A 15,884-nucleotide genomic window follows, 5' to 3' on the forward strand; every position below is an offset into this window, starting at 1 on the left:
TAGCAGGAGAAACAGAGCCCCTCTAATGTTTAATCGATTTGATGTATTCAAAAGTTATGTTGAAGTTAATAAACTTATTTTTGCCATGTTTTGCATATCAATAGAAACAATGCAAGTTCAGACTTAAAACAGTTTGGTGAAAAGTCTCAACTCCAGTGCAATATTTGCCTTCTTCACTAGCATTTTATACTTTCGCTAAGGGATATATTATCAGCTTAAGTGCTGAGGTATGATCAGTTTTATAATGTGGACATCAACTAAGTACAGAGTTGATACAGCTCACTAAGTTGTCAAGATCAGTACAGGTCATTAGAATGAAAATTTCTACCTGTAAGATGAGTTGTATTCAAACCCGAGCTGCAGAAATTTAAAACACTGCACCACACAATCACTTCAACAACATTTTTTTGTATTTAATTATTTTGTTTGAATACGGGTTTGAGGAACATATTGGGCTGTCTTCTCCATAGCCTGTCACCAAAATTGTGATCGGCGCCCGGGAGGAGAATGGATTCCGAAACTGGAATCAGGGTCAATGCCAGTTCGCCATGCTCCACCCCCTCCAATCTCCACTCATCGTCATCGTGACGTGCGCTGTTTCAACGCCGTTGCCGCATCATCAGCCGGCCCACCCACGATGCCCCACCCCCATTGGGCCACATTCCCGACGGCGCAGACCACGTATAGTCCCAGCGGTCAGGAACATGGCTTGCCGGCTGCGGACAGTGTCCAGCACCGCCACATTCAGCCGGGATCCGTGCCGAGGGGACTTCTGCTCGGGCTTTGGGGGGGGGGGGGGGGGGGGGGGTGGCCTGTGGGGTGGCGGGTTAGGGTTCACATATGGCCGGCGCCATGTTTTATGGTGCGACCGGTGCAGGTCGTCAGCCCGGGACCCGGCCATTTTCAGCGCAATCAGTGGGAGTTTCATGCGGCGCCTGTGCTAGTCCATCACCGGCACTGGAATCGGTGAGGGGTTCACACCGATTTTCCTGTCGTCAACCTCCCGTGGATTCTCCGTTTGCGCCGGTACGTAGCCTCAGAAACGGAGAATCCAGCCCATTATTTTTGACAGGTCATTGTGTCCAAGATAAGCCTACATGGAAACATTACTCTCAAATATTTGAACTCATCTCCCTCTACTGATTGTTAGGAGCGGAGACCAAAAACAGAAACTATGTTTCAGTCTCCTCTCTCCCGCAATAGCTAAACAACGAACTGAGCGATCATTGTCTGTAAAAACTTCAAAAAAGATTAAGCGGGGCATAATTTATTTTCAAGTGAAGGCTTCAAGGGGTTACAGAAATATAAAGGTAAAGCTACAGTAAAGCTTTACCTGTAGCATTCTTTTAAAACTGCACATTACGTGCCCAAGTAGAATTTTAAATATTTTACCTGAGGTAAGGCCAGAAGGTAGGCTAGGGCTAGGGCCATATCCTTGGGTAAAGCATCGCTGGCTAGTTGCAAAAGAACTGTCAAAAGAAAGTAGAGAATTAAAAATAAATAAGATAGATGATTTTAGTAATCCTCAATAATCCAGTAAAATCAACTCATAATAAAATTTGTGTCCCAATTGTTAGCATAACTGAATGGCACAAAGCGGCTAACCTCTCAGTAGAATTCATTATTAACCTCCATTTCACAATTTTCTTGAGCTTTTTTGGAATCTATGTCCTTTGGGTTTTTCTCGAACATTAACATTTTAATCAAGCTGGGCTCTGAACATGGATGTACACATCCCTTCTTTTGCTTTATCGGTGAGCAAGTTGAGCCAGAAGTAACTCAACACTGCTTCTCATTAGTCTAGGCAGGTACTGGTCTCAAACAGCTCATTTATCTCATTCCTGTTTGTGGAAACCTGCTTTAACCAAATTCCTCCTGCCTGACACTTCAACGTGCTTTGGGATCTTTCTGAGAAACATAACAAAACATTATATCAGGTACATTCCAAAGCACAGAGGAGTTATGCAATGCAATGAAATTGCAGAGTTCCATAAATAGCAGTGAGGAGAATGATGAAAAACCGGATTTGTTTTGGTTGTTAGTGTTGGCCAAATGAGGAAGACTCGACTGGAGGACAGAATTTCCCATTTTGTCTAATCCACCCTGCACTGAAAGAAAGAACATCAAAACAGAAGATCAATCCTTCTCACTGCTCTGAAAAGGAAACTTAGCTCCAAAAAATGAATCCCTACTGCGCTGTGAGATATTTCTATTTCTCATAGCAACCACTGTAAGTCAGGAGTTGAGTGAGATCAGTAAAGGAACTCTGAATGAGATATTTTTGTGTTAGAGGTCACGTCCACGAGAACTAGGCTCAATTTGCCAACAATTATTTCACCTGATACCAACTGATGTGGCACTTCATCCCGTCAATCTTTAATGGATTACGCCCATGCATTTAAAATTAAAAGCTAGTATTTGAATCTGCTGTGCCACCCAGTTCTCTCGAATTGTCTTTTCTTAAAAAAGTCATAATTTCTGATTTTCATGCAGGAAATCCTATACCTAGAGATTGTTCATCCAGATAAGGCTATCTAGTGATTGTTCCTTAAGGCACAAAATGAAATCCAATTGAACATTATTTTCAGATTTGCTCACAAATGAACTTTTTATTTTAAAGAAAAAGCTATTGATTGGTTCCTAAGAATGTTGTCCGATAACATTATTTCTCAAATAGCACCGGACAAGCAACTTAAAAAAAACTCATGACCAATTTACAGTAATAAAATGCTTTGGTCTTTTGTAATAGTTGCACAATAGTTTTGCACAAGAAACAAATTAGATTGGATGACAAATGATTAACATACCTAGAAAATGACTTGTTTCCTAAATCCATTGAAGATATCAACCCCCATTATTGAAAAGGGTTTTTAATCAAAGGATGATTTATTGAAAAGCAGTTTCTGGCACTCCACGGTTTTAAATGACTAGCAATTGAACTATAATTTAAACAGGTGAAGGCTCATCAATTAGATATTAGAGATTCCATGGAAATTATTCAATTCTCTTACAAACATAAAATTGTATGCCTTCCACATCATATAAACTCTGAATGGATAATAATTAATCTAGCAGTTTTGTTTCTTGAAATCATAATGGTAATTTTGTTTTTATTCACTCATGGGAAGTGGGTGTCGCAGGTTGTGCCAGCATTTATTGCCCATCCTAATTGCCCTTGAGGGGCAGGTAGAAGTCAACCACATTGCTTTGGGTCTGGAATCACATGTAGGCCAGAACAGGTAAGGTTGGCAGATTTTCTTCCCTAAAGAACCAGATGGGCTATATTATCTAATGAGCAGGAAATTTAAATAAACCCCACAAAAGTAGTATTCCTTTTATAATTATGATGTGGAGATGCTGGCGTTGGACTGGGGTGAGCACAGTACGAAGTCTTACAACACCAGGTTAAAGTCCAACAGGTTTGTTTCGATGTCACTAGCTTTCGGAGCGCTGCTCCTTCCTCAGGTGAATCACCTGAGGAAGGAGCAGCGCTCCGAAAGCTAGTGACATCGAAACAAACCTGTTGGACTTTAACCTGGTGTTGTAAGACTTCGTTTTATAATTATGTTTCAGTGTATTTTGAAATCTACATGAAATAGCCAAATAAGAGCTAGAATCAGAATAAACTTACTGAGTAAACAACATCCAAGGATAGCATCAAGCTTTGCTGTTATTTAAATCATTTTAGATCTCAAATGAATCACCTTTTTTCCACATAAAATTCAGTGCGACCCAATAATCAGACATTGAATTAACTAGCTGACTCACACATGATGCATAATTCAGACAATACATGTACATACAAGCATACACACATCGCACATGATCACCACACTTTATTTTAATGACATGTTAGGAAATAAGTAAGATAATTCAACTGCCTTGTTAAGAGTGTTTCTCATTTTTCATCTATTGCTTTCCAATAACAACAGAATATTCTGCCATCAATGGGCTGAAAACAAAAAGATCACGTGGAAAAACAGTTCGTTAACAAACCTTTTGCCACTACATTATTAACTACAAAATGTTTTCCCCAAAAGTGACAGCTTGCCATGAGTTTGATATATTTTTCAAAACTGTAAATGGTCAATAGCTTACATTAGCAATAAATGGAAAATAAGGATGGTTTCCTTCATACATGTTTTTAAAACGTATCGTTCACAAAGGTGCATTATATAGCTGGATAAAGTAATATTTTTGATCTCATGTCTGCACTACATAATTTTTTGTCATTATATATACACATGTATAATATATTAAGGGATATACCTAAATGTAATTTGTAATGCTTTCAGTAACACTTCTGTGGCACAAGTAAACAAAAGTTTCAGAACTGAACATGGTGTAAAACCTAATACATGTTCAATATGTGACACTGAGGGTAAATGTTACCTTCTGTTGCAGGAAATAGATTTCCCCCTTCACTTTTGGTTTCAGATAGTTTCCCAGCTCTCAGCAAAACTTCTGCAAAGTTCTCCAGAGCACTGTACTTGTAGCTAGCATAGTTTATTTCATCCTGCGTAAAAGAAAAAATTATTTGGAGTGTCAGAGACGAATAAAATTAAATATTACTATCTGAGCCACCTGCAAAGCCCAGGAGGATTGTTTGGTGGACACAATGCATCGAATAATGAACACAACCTTTCGTCCTTCCTTACTCATCACTCTTTACGCATTGCTGGAAACTATGAAGGCCTGTTTTTTTGTGGAGGTGTGGAAACTCTGTGGACCTTTAAAAATGACAGGCAGGACTGGGGTGCAAAGTCCTGCCCCTATTTCCGCCAGATTGCATTTTAGCTGGTCAGGGAAGGGGGCGGAGCATGACTCACACATGAGGGGAACCCCAAGTTACCAGGGCTATTTGACTCGGTGTTGAGTTGAAACAGACCCCACTTGTACTGCAGCAAGGGTTTTAATCAGCAGTGTGGGAATTATGAATTTTTAGAGCAAATGAAAATGCTCTTGAAGGGTGGATAAGGTCTGTAGAACGGTCATTATGTGAAGTTATTTTAAACTTTAGTCCTTTAAAAATAAAACAAACAGGCCGTGTTAGTGATATTTGAAAATAAAGTTGTTGTAGACATAATACGAGCACAGGAGCAGCTGCGTTTTCATGAGCTCTGGTTCTGCTCATCTTCAATTGTCTTTTCATCCTTGTGCAGATTTCTTTTGTATTTTCTTGGTTTATGTTCCGAGAATTGTTGGTTGGTGTGTTTGCATGATAAAGCCGAGTAGGATGTTTAAATCTTTGCTTATTCATGGTGGCTGAAAGGAGTTCGGGTGGGCCCCTGCCTTTAGTGGCACAGTTGCCTTTGAGCGGGCTCCAGCCTGGAGGGTGGTGTGCCTCGACGGAGGTTGGGAACCAACAAAGATGCTGTTTTGGCTAGAAATCTTGGCTCTGAAGCACAGGTAGGCAAGGCCCAATTCCAGGAGTTTTTATGGAGGCAATGTACCTGGTGACAGCCTGTCGTCCATCCTGATTTGAGTCAGGAGAGAGAGAGTAGGGGAACAAGAGAGGAGTGCTGCTGAATCCAGTTGCTGAGCTGAGGCATTGTAGAAGTTCCCAGTTGAGTTCGAGAATTGGGTGCAATTTATTTGTGAATCTCGATCTGGAGGCATGGCAAATTAAGTTCGATGGAGCACATTTAATCCAGTATTCTATGCCTGGGTTAGTGTAGTCTTCCAGTCAATAATCCTGTGTTGTCCTATTCCGGATGTCGGTTGTGAGGTGTTGGAGGTAGCGGAGCGAGTCATCCCAAGGCCGGACCCTGGGTTGTTCACCGCCTCTGTTCTGGTGAGTAGGCATTGTGGCAAAAAGTTCCACAGATTCATCACCTCTGGCTGAAGAAAGTCTTTCTCACCTCGGTTTTAAAGATTCGTCCCTTTAGTCTGAGACTGTGCCCTCTGGTTCTAGTTTTTCCTACGAGTGGAAATATCCTCTCCACATCCACTCTATCCAGGCCTCGCAATATCCTGTAAGTTTCAATAAGATCCCCCCTCACCCTTCTAAACTCCAATGGGTACAGACCCAGAGTCCTCAACCGTTCCTCATACGACAAGCTCTTCATTCCAGGGATCATTCTTGGGAACCTCCTCTGGACCCTTTCCAAGGTCAGCACATCCTTCCTTAGATACAGGGCCCAAAACTGCTCACAATACTCCAAATGGGGTCTGACCAGAGCCTTATACAGCCTCAGAAGTACATCCAAGTTATATTTGTCTTTTCCCGAAGATCGTATCAGTCTTTACTCTTGAGACATGCCTCTCTTTCTGCTGTTTTTGCTGCTGTTAGTACTTTTCTGAAGACAAGTTTTCTGAGGCCCTGAGTACCCCTTTTGGGATGATAATTCTGTGATCCGGCTGGGTCTCACCCCACCCCCTGGGAGGCGGGGTTTTCCGCTCCCCCATCTGGGAGGGCAGGTGAGTTGGGGTGGTGGGGAACCCTGTCTGGAGAGGCGCCTGCGATTTTGGTGTCTTGATACTTCTCCTTTCTCAATGCTGAGGTTTCTCATTGGTTAGGGCCAATTTGTCTCTTTTTCCCAGGTGGGGGAAGTAGTATATCATCATGATTAGGATTGGGCTGATGCAATTTCGATGGTGTGAAAGTGCTGGGGTTATGTGGAAGTTCCTGCGGTCAGGTTATCAGGAGTCTTTTATGACGGTGCTGAGCTCTTATCCATTTTTACTGGACTTGGGCAGTAGCCAGGCCAGATCATAGAAGAATCATAGAATCCTTACAGTGCAGGTGGCCCTACCTAGACCCACTCCTCTGCAAATCCATAGCCCCCCACCTAATCTTTAGACACAAAGGGCAATTTAGCATGGCCAATCCATCTAATCTGCACAACTTTGGACAGTGGGAGGAAACCGGAGCACCAGGAGGAAACCCAAGCAGACACGGGGAGAATGTGCAAGCTCCACACAGACTGTCACTCAAGACCAGAATCGAACCTGGGTTCCTGGTGCTGTGAGGCAGCAGTGCTAACCACTGTGCCACCGTGCAGTCTGCCATTTGCACAAATAGTTCTGACAGTTCTTGTTCTTTCCCTTTGTCTCTTTCTCTTTTCTGAGAGATCCTGGAAGTGTGGCTTCCACGGAGTACTTCATTTTGTTCTTGGTTGTCACCTGAGCCTGTGGGGGGATGTTTAGATGGTGGGGCATTGTGTCATGGTTAAATAAGCAGGCCTTTTTGATATGGTCCTGTGGTAGCCCTACTCCTTTCTTCTGAGTGGTCTTGGTTGTCGGATTTTGTTCCCTCGGGCTGGGGGGAATTGGGCTGGCCCTCCCTCCCAAGGGGCCTCCCCCACCCGTTTCGGTGCCCCGACAGCCCCCCATCTCCCTGGGTCGGGATTCCCCTTTTACAGCTTGGCATTGTGTCTTATGGCTGCTCTAGTGCTCCCTGAGAGTGTGTGTTGTTGGTTGATGGTCCAGTGGCTTGTTCTTCCCCACGTCCTTGTGGGTGGGTTTTGATAGCTAGTGCCTTGCTTGAGGTTTGTCTTATTGTGTAATCTTTTCTTAATTTTCCATGGGAGACCCTGGGTTCAAGGTTTGAGGTTTGAGACTTCCTTGAGAGTGTGGTACTCGGCCCTCTCTTTACTGTCTTGTAGTTGTATGATGATTGTCTGCTCTGTCCTGTGCCTGGAAGGGAGTTTGATTGTATCGTGGGCGTCAGTGTAATGCCCTATAACTTGGGGTTCTTGGGAGCTTTTTTTTAGTCGTCTGTTATTTGTGTTCTAAAGCTACGGGTATGATGCAGCTCTGTGTTGTTGCCTGTACCCTGTTTGGTGCAGACAAATGTATTCGTGAGAGGAACACGTTGGGATTTTGTCCCCAACTCACAGAGTCTTATTTTTGCTTTGTTGACAATGACTTTTGTTATGTGCTGTCCCTGTTTTACATTTTGATACCTATGGATTTTTTCTCTTTTTCCTTTGTTTTTATATAATTATTTTTAAAAACGTGAAAACTTCAATAAAAATACATTTTTAAAGATGTTCTAGCAATTACAATACCTGTTTGTTGCCAATTCACCAAGGGCTATCATTACGCCATAATGGATGACTGGCTGCTTTCCAAAATCTATAATTATCTCAGTAGGGTGTCCTGAGTAAACAGCTTGATTAACAGCTCAAACTTTATTACACTCTGATGTGGGGTAATCAATAGAAGTTGCTTTGTCCTTATAAGCGATTAAGCTCTTTATGAGGCTTAGAAGCTTTGAATAGGCTTTCATGAATGTGAGTTTTTATAAAAATATTGTGACGGTTATAATAGATATTTTGAGTTTTATGAAAAATGAAAATCGCTTATTGTCACGAGTAGGCTTCAATTAAGTTACTGTGAAAAGCCCCTAGTCGCCACATTCCGGCGCCTGTTCGGGGAGGCTGGTACGGGAACTATACTTAGTTAATTTCAAAATGGCTCCTGAGGTCTGCCCATGTGGAAAACTGGATGCATATTTTAAGCGGTAAGGGCGCTGGGTGGGAGAGAATGAGTTGGCATGAGGGCTCTAAGCGGCCATGGAGATTGGTTGCGGATCGTGAATTAGCATGGAGGGTATGAAGAGCCATTGGAGTGGATGGGGAGGGTGATGGGCTGTGAGGGGTGAGGGCTAGATGGCCTAATATTAAACAAAGCAACTGGGCCAAAGTTTCAGAGAGCCAAGGCAGGGATTTTTAACCAGCCTGCCACGGCTGTCTCTGACCTGCTTCTTGGGTGGAAGACTCCACTCTCTGTACCCCACCCATCCCCAGGGCTAAAATAGGGTCTGACATGGACTTTCTATTGAGGTTGGTCTGTCAAAACAGGATATTTCCCAACTCAAGCTATTTGCGTTAGTATAGATCAGCCCCAAGTTTCAGGAGATGGTGTATTTTGGTTGCCAGAACACGGCTATGAGAAGTTCCATAGTCTACAATTGTCAAGTCCATGAAGTAGCTTTTGGAAAATGAATCAGTGTCACTCTATGGGCTGAATTTCCATATGGCCGAGGGGGTAGCATCAGAGTTGCACGGGGTCACAATTCTGTGGCTTCAAATCGCGTTCTGGCAGAGTCCAACCTCCCAGTGATTTTGGAAAAGGTGGCACAACCTGTATTTTCTGAACGTGGTCAGTAATCTCTTCAGCTCCTTGAGGGCTCAGTTAAGGGCACTCTCCAACCCTGACTCTATGTTCAATTCACCATATGGAGTACTTTCCTTGTTAGGATGCTGTCCGTAAAACACTGGTGGCCTTGAGTGGCAGTGCAGGTAGACATCGGAGTTGGAGATTCTAATTTACTTGGGAGATGCATTCTAAAAATGGACGGGCCTTTGCCCTGATGTTTGAAGACTTTCATCCTCCTGGCCCTGTTAATCACCTAATCTGTGGCCAGCAAATGGGAAAGGAGGTGCCATTTGTCTCTCTACCTACTTTTTGTTAACACCCACCTTTGACGGAAGGGCTTCTGATCTGTTAGTGCAGGACAGCGTCCAATTGGCCCTCCCGAGTCTGGAACATGCTTGCTACGCTTAATTATTTGGGTTTCCTGAAACTGCAATTTAATTGACCATCTCCTTCAAAATCACTGCCTGAGGCCCAATGCAAGCATTTGTGGGTTCCTGACCTGCAGTTCATCCCAACAGTGGGGTCAGGACCTGGGAACGAACATTCAGGCCTAAATATCAGCTTTAAATATACCGTCAGTGAACACATGATTCCTTGGATGCCCAATTAAATGAACAAAGTAACGCTTTACTGAATCATTGGGTTTCTTACCAAATTTACTTTTGGCAGAAAACTTAGTTGTCTGCTCAAAAACTCACTGGCGGCCAAATTAAAAATAGCTGATTGACAATAAGTGAGAAGGTGGCTGAGAACATTGCTGGATCTCTTCTCAACATAGAAACTGAAAATAGATTCCAAGCTGCTTGTTACCATAGTAAACAATAACTGTGTCATTTACCCTAAGATTATACCAACTTGCCGCAACTTGGAATATCTGAAAGTGAAAAAGAACTCTAAATTCAAGATGACTGATGTGCAGAGTGGACGTATGCATAGTAATCAAACCTGCTCTGGACTGGAGTTCTCCAATTATGAGCCTACTATTCGTGCAGGGATACAACAGTCAGCAGTCAGTTCCAATGCTATAGCAGAACCCCCTGGAGAGTATCATGTGAATGGAGTTACCAATTTAGGTCCAAGTCAGATGCTTGCCCCAGCACTGCCGACTGGCATAATAGTGATTTGTGAAGAGTCATTGGTGGAGTAAGCCTGAATTGACCAGAGACACTGGAGGCCAGAGAGAACATAAACCTGGTGGGGAGCAGCACATTGGAGCGGCGGAGAAAATAAAAAAGAGCAGTGCAGTGAGGCCCAGATACACAGAGCCCTGGAGGCCGGAGAGAGCGCAAACCTAGTGGGGAGTAGCTTATCAGAGTGGTGGGGACACTTTAAAAAGAGCAGCACAATGAACCTTCACTGAATCCAAGGGCGGATCCCCTGAGTGACTTCAGGAATCAGAGTGTGACGCGGGGCAAAGGGAAGCAGCTGACTGGGTGAGTAAGGTTGGGTGACTCAGATCTGGCTGGTAAGGAACTACCATTAAGGACTGACCTTAAATAGTAGTAAATTTAAAATTTTAAAAGTGTAATATTCTGAGATTAACGGAGAAGCACCGGGGATAAGTAACCAACGGCAGCATAATAAGGTGACAAGCAATTATATTAAGTAATATAAGGATAAGTAGGCCAAAATAGAATTAGACAAGAGAATAAGATAAGAGGAGTATCTTTTAAGACCAAGTAATTTGAAAAGTTAGCAAGCAAGACGAAGTACATTCAAGTTTAAGACATGGCCGGTTCAGGTCAGCAGAATGGAATGTTTGACCTGTCACAAGTGGAAAGTCATGGACCCTACTGGCATTCTGGATGACCACATGTGCAGGAAGTGCTACCAACTGCAGAAACCTGAGCTCGAGAGACACTGTGGCACATCCATGAGGCTGAGAGTTATCTGGCTAGCATGTTTAGCGAGGTGGTCACACCGCAGCTCAAGGGACTGGAGGAAAGAAGGGTAACCACCAGGCAGCCTAATAGAAACGGGAAGATGGTGCAGAAGCCCCCTGGGGTCCCGCTCTCAAATCAGCCTTCCATTTTGGAAGCTGATTTTGCTCTGGTTTCTGAAGGGACTGCAGTCAGAGCAAAGCTTCTGGCACGAGCAGCTTGACTGTACAGGAGGTGAAGGAGATGGAAGGAGGAGTGACATTGATAGAGAATTCATTAGTTGAGGGAACAGACAGGTGTTTCTGCAGCTGCAGATATGACTCTAAGATGGTGTGTTACCTCCCTAGGGCCAGTGATGTCACTCAATTGCTGCAACACATCCCAAAGGCGGAGGGTGATAAGTCACAGGTTGTGATACCAGCAATGTAGGTTGAATGAAGGATAAAGCCTTGCATCAAGAATTCAAGGAACTAGGCAGCAGAGTAAAAAGCAGGACCTCAAAAGGTTGCAATCTCTGGATTACTCCCAGTTACACATGCTCGCGAGTGAAGAAATAGGAAAATTGCACAGATGAACGTGTGGCTCAAGAGTTGGTGCAGGAAGAACGGTTTTAGATTCCTGGATCACTGGGAGCATTTTTGGGGAAGGAAGGACATGTACAAGTGGGACAATCTACACCTGAACCAAAATGAAACAACATCCTTGCAGGTGGGTTTGCTGGTGCTGTTGGGAGGAGTTTAAACTAGTGCGACAGGGGGCGGGAACACAGAGCATTAATTCAATAGGGACGCAGCACACTCTAGTAAAGTAACCAAGACAGAAGGAGTTCAGCATTTTTAAATTCTGAGGGAGTGAGGCAAAGCTAGATTACCTCTATTTAATGCTAATAGCATTACAGATAAGACTGATGGGTTAGGGACATATATTTACGTGTGGAAGTGTTATATTGCTGCCATCACAGAGACGTGGTTGAAGGAGCGTCAGGATTGGCAACTCAACATTCTGGGGTTCAGAAATTTCAGGCGAGCCAGGGGAGGGTGTAAAAGAGGAGGTGGTGTCGCTGTATTAATTAAGGAGTCAGTTACTGCAGTGAGGAGGGACGATATTTCAGAAGAGTCTTCAAATGATGCTTTGTGGCTAGAACTTAGGAATAATATGGGGGGCAGTAACATTGTCAAGAGTGCTGAGTGTAAAAATATATATAGGCCCCCAAACAGTCAGCGGGCAACGGAGGTGCAGGTATATAGACAATTCAGTGAGGTGTGTAAAAATAAGAAGAGTAATTATATTAGGCGATTTCAACTTCCCCAACATTAATTGTGATAGTGTTAAGGGTTTAGAGGGGGCGGATTTCTTGAAATGTATTCAGGAGAGCTTTTTATGTAAATGATTAGAAGGTCCAACACGGGACAGCGCAGTGTTGATCTAATTCTGGGAAATTAAGCCAGGCAGGAGTTTGAGGTGAAGTAGGGGAGGGTTTTAGTGATAGCGATCACAACACAGTACGATTTAAGTTTGTTATGGAAAAGGAAAAAGATGGTCTGCAAAAAATGGTTTTGGAAGGCAGATTTTATCAAAATAAGGCAGGATCTGGCTAAAGTAGACTGTGGAAAATTTACAGCACAGCTGTGGGGCACGTTCAAAGAGGAGATGGGGAGAGTACAGGACAACATGCTCCCTTTGGGATAAACTGTAGGAGCAACAAGCCCAGAAAACCCTGAATGTCTAGTAATATTCAGGACTGGATAAGAAAGAAAAGAGAGGCTTTTAGCAGGTACAAATGATGTGGAGATGCCGGCGTTGGACTGGGGTGAGCACAGTACGAAGTCTTACAACACCAGGTTAAAGTCCAACAGGTTTGTTTCGATGTCACTAGCTTTCGGAGCGCTGCTCCTTCCTCAGGTGAATCACCTGAGGAAGGAGCAGCGCTCCGAAAGCTAGTGACATCGAAACAAACCTGTTGGACTTTAACCTGGTGTTGTAAGACTTCGTACTGAGCAGGTACAAAGGGAGCAATTTAAACCTGAAAAGTGCGAGGCATGCACTTTTGAAAGAGTAACAGGACAAGGGAGTACTCAATGAATGGGAGGACACTAGAAAGCTCAGAACAGAGGGATCTTGGGGTGCTTGTCCACAGATCTCTGAAGGCAGCAGATCAGATTAAAAGGGTATTTAAGAAGGCTAATGGGCCACTTGCTTCATCAGTCGGGCGTTGATTACAAGAGATGAGGGGGGGGTTATGTTGGAGCTGTACAAAACTTTGGTTAGCCCACAGCTGGAGTACTGGGTGCAGTTCTGGTCGCATCACTATAGGAAGGATGTGATTGCACTGCAAGGTTACAGAGGAGATTCATCAGGATGTTGCCGACGATGGAGAATTTGAGCTACGAAGAGAGGCTGGATAGGTGCGTGCTGTTTTCTTTAGAGTAGAGAAGGTGGAGGGGGGACCTGATTGAGGAGTATAAGATTATGAGGTGTGGACAGGGTGGATAGGATGCAGCTGTTCCACTTCAGGGTCAGTAGCAAAGGGGCATAATTTTAAGGTGAAGGGCAAGAGGGAATTTGAGGAAAAATATTTTCACCCAGGGGGTGGTGGGAGTCTGGAATGCACTGCCTGGGAGAGTAGTAGAGGCCGGAACCTCACAATCTTTAAAAGGTATGTGGATGAACACTTGAAATGCCATAACATTCAAGGCTATGGGTCAAGGGCTGGGAAGTAGGATGAGTGTAAATTTTGTGTAGCTTTATCAGTACGGACTCGATGGATCAAAGAGCCTCTATTATACTGTATTACTCTGTGAAGAATCATGAGTACTTAGACATTGGGAATCAAGATGGTGTTGCCAGCAGAACGTTAAATTTAACTGGTTAAGGAGATAGACATCATTTACCAAGGTCCCAAATGTCCTTGATTATACTGTTGTCAATTTGCACTTTCAGCAATTCACAGCGCAGAAGTATTTGGAGCTAAAAGATGAGGGAATCCATGCCATAAGGTGCCAAATTCCACCACGTTCTGGATTATTATATGTGCTTCATCTAATATGCACTACAAAATTGCTTTGTGCAGCACTTTCTTTCAACAGTTAGAATATTTTGTCATGGGAGTGTCCCTTTAAGAAAGGTTTTGTCGTATCACAACGCTTCAGTGATGTCATTGCGTGGGTGGAGCTGGGCTGTGGCTCTGTTAGCTGTTTTTGGTTTCACTTTCACATTTGACTGCTGTGGACTCAGAAGGAGGAAGATGTGTTTTGGCCTGTCTCTCTCTAGTTTCATTTTAAATATCTGTTCCAGTAAAAGTCACCTTGGTGGTGGCTTTTAAGATATAGTTTGCTTTCCGGAAGGGTTTAAACCTGCTGGTGAGACGGGGTCAGAATCTCAGGAATAGCCAGTCTTATTCAAGTGAGAATGCAGAGTGCTGGGCCACACTCTTGAAAAGGGAGTTTTGGTTTATGGGATTTTGTTTTTGAATTGGAACAGTTAAGGGGAAAGTCATTAAGTGTTATCCATAGATTACTGAAGCTGTGGGATGTTTTTATGTTTGTAATTGATAAAAATTCTTGCTGTGAGTTTATATAAATGTTAACTCAGTTCTTAGAATAAAGCTTATTTTGATTAAAGTGTCTAGGAAGACGGTTTAATCAAGTGAAGGCTCTTGTGCTCATCCTAGCCAAATTCAACAAAAAGTTATAGGTCAGGTGGACGCCATAATACACGTTGGAGATTCTAAACCCTGGCCTACAACAATCTTCTCCAACATCCAAAACTGGGACACAGAGGAGAAAAATGTATTAAATGTTATTGGAATGGTTTTGTAAATTATGCAAATCATGTACCCTCATATGAAGTTACTGTATTGAATATTTTGGATTTGAAATCAATATTATAAGCGGCACATTGTAAGGAACAAATTAATAAGCAGGTCTATCTAGGAAAGAAATTACAGGTTAAACCACTCAATTAGCCTGCTACAATCAATTGGCATGTGCTGGACAGATGGTAGACTGCCTCAATTTGTTTTCAGCTGTTGCCGAAACTGCAACTTTGTCTACTTCAAACCATAAAGGGCAAGTCATCAGTACTGTTGACGGGGATGACTACTTTAACTTTCAAAGATCATTCATGCAAATCCAGGATTTCAATTGCTTTTTTGACTTACTTTGTCAATGAATGCATCATCAAGGAGGAGCTCATAGAAGGGATGACAGCCTTGCTTTTCCAAATCTCCATTTACACCAGCCACATCTTTTAATGTAGCTTCTGGCCCTCGGTCCTAAAGAAAAAATACGTTTAAAATGGTAGAAATGAGATCACCTAATTTTTTGCTCTTTAGCGAAGATTAAAAAGCCTCACATGTAAAGGTCTCAGGTAATTGAGTGACTTCTTCCACCACTGTGCATCACTGACAGCATGCAGCACTGCCTTAGTCGTCATGGAAGTATTACTGAGAACCTCCATGGTTTTTGCAGTTGTTCGTTGCAGCAGATCAGAAGAGGAATGAGTTGAAGCTTGCGTTTCAGCCTAAAAGTTCAAACCAAATAACAAAATAATTTATGCTTTTAAAAGATCCATCAAAAATGCACTAAGAGATGAATTGTTCAGATAGATATTTTTTAAAGGTGAATTCACACTGTAATGGTGAGATTCAAACCACTATTACACTGTTAGTCGATTGACAACAGTATAAGGTAGCAAACATTTGCACAGCATTTTCCCTAATGCTCCTAATGGTCATCAAGCAAAAGGCCAAAATACCCATCCCATCTTATTGTACTTTTCCTTGACTGGAACTTTGTTTTGTACAACACTTGCTTGATCTTATTCTTTCCTTCTTACCAGCAGGTAATGGAATTTTTTTATTTTTTTTTAAATGTCAAAAGTGTTGCATGTCACAACATA

General features: G+C 42.8%; 1 protein-coding gene across 1 annotated transcript in view; it reads right to left on the minus strand.

The window, feature by feature from the left end:
* nbas (NBAS subunit of NRZ tethering complex) overlaps nt 1-15,884 on the minus strand; it is a 381,349-nt gene that overhangs the window by 159,050 nt on the left and 206,415 nt on the right. Inside the window, exons 36-39 of the mRNA XM_072498805.1 lie at nt 15,339-15,506; nt 15,145-15,258; nt 4,393-4,516; nt 1,393-1,469 (exon numbers count right to left, since the gene is read on the minus strand). Coding sequence (XP_072354906.1) covers nt 1,393-1,469; nt 4,393-4,516; nt 15,145-15,258; nt 15,339-15,506 — 483 coding nt within the window. The remainder of the gene's footprint in view (nt 1-1,392; nt 1,470-4,392; nt 4,517-15,144; nt 15,259-15,338; nt 15,507-15,884) is intronic.

The sequence above is a fragment of the Scyliorhinus torazame genome, chromosome 4, assembly GCF_047496885.1.
Source record: "Scyliorhinus torazame isolate Kashiwa2021f chromosome 4, sScyTor2.1, whole genome shotgun sequence".
NCBI classification, from domain to species: Eukaryota; Metazoa; Chordata; class Chondrichthyes; order Carcharhiniformes; family Scyliorhinidae; genus Scyliorhinus; species Scyliorhinus torazame.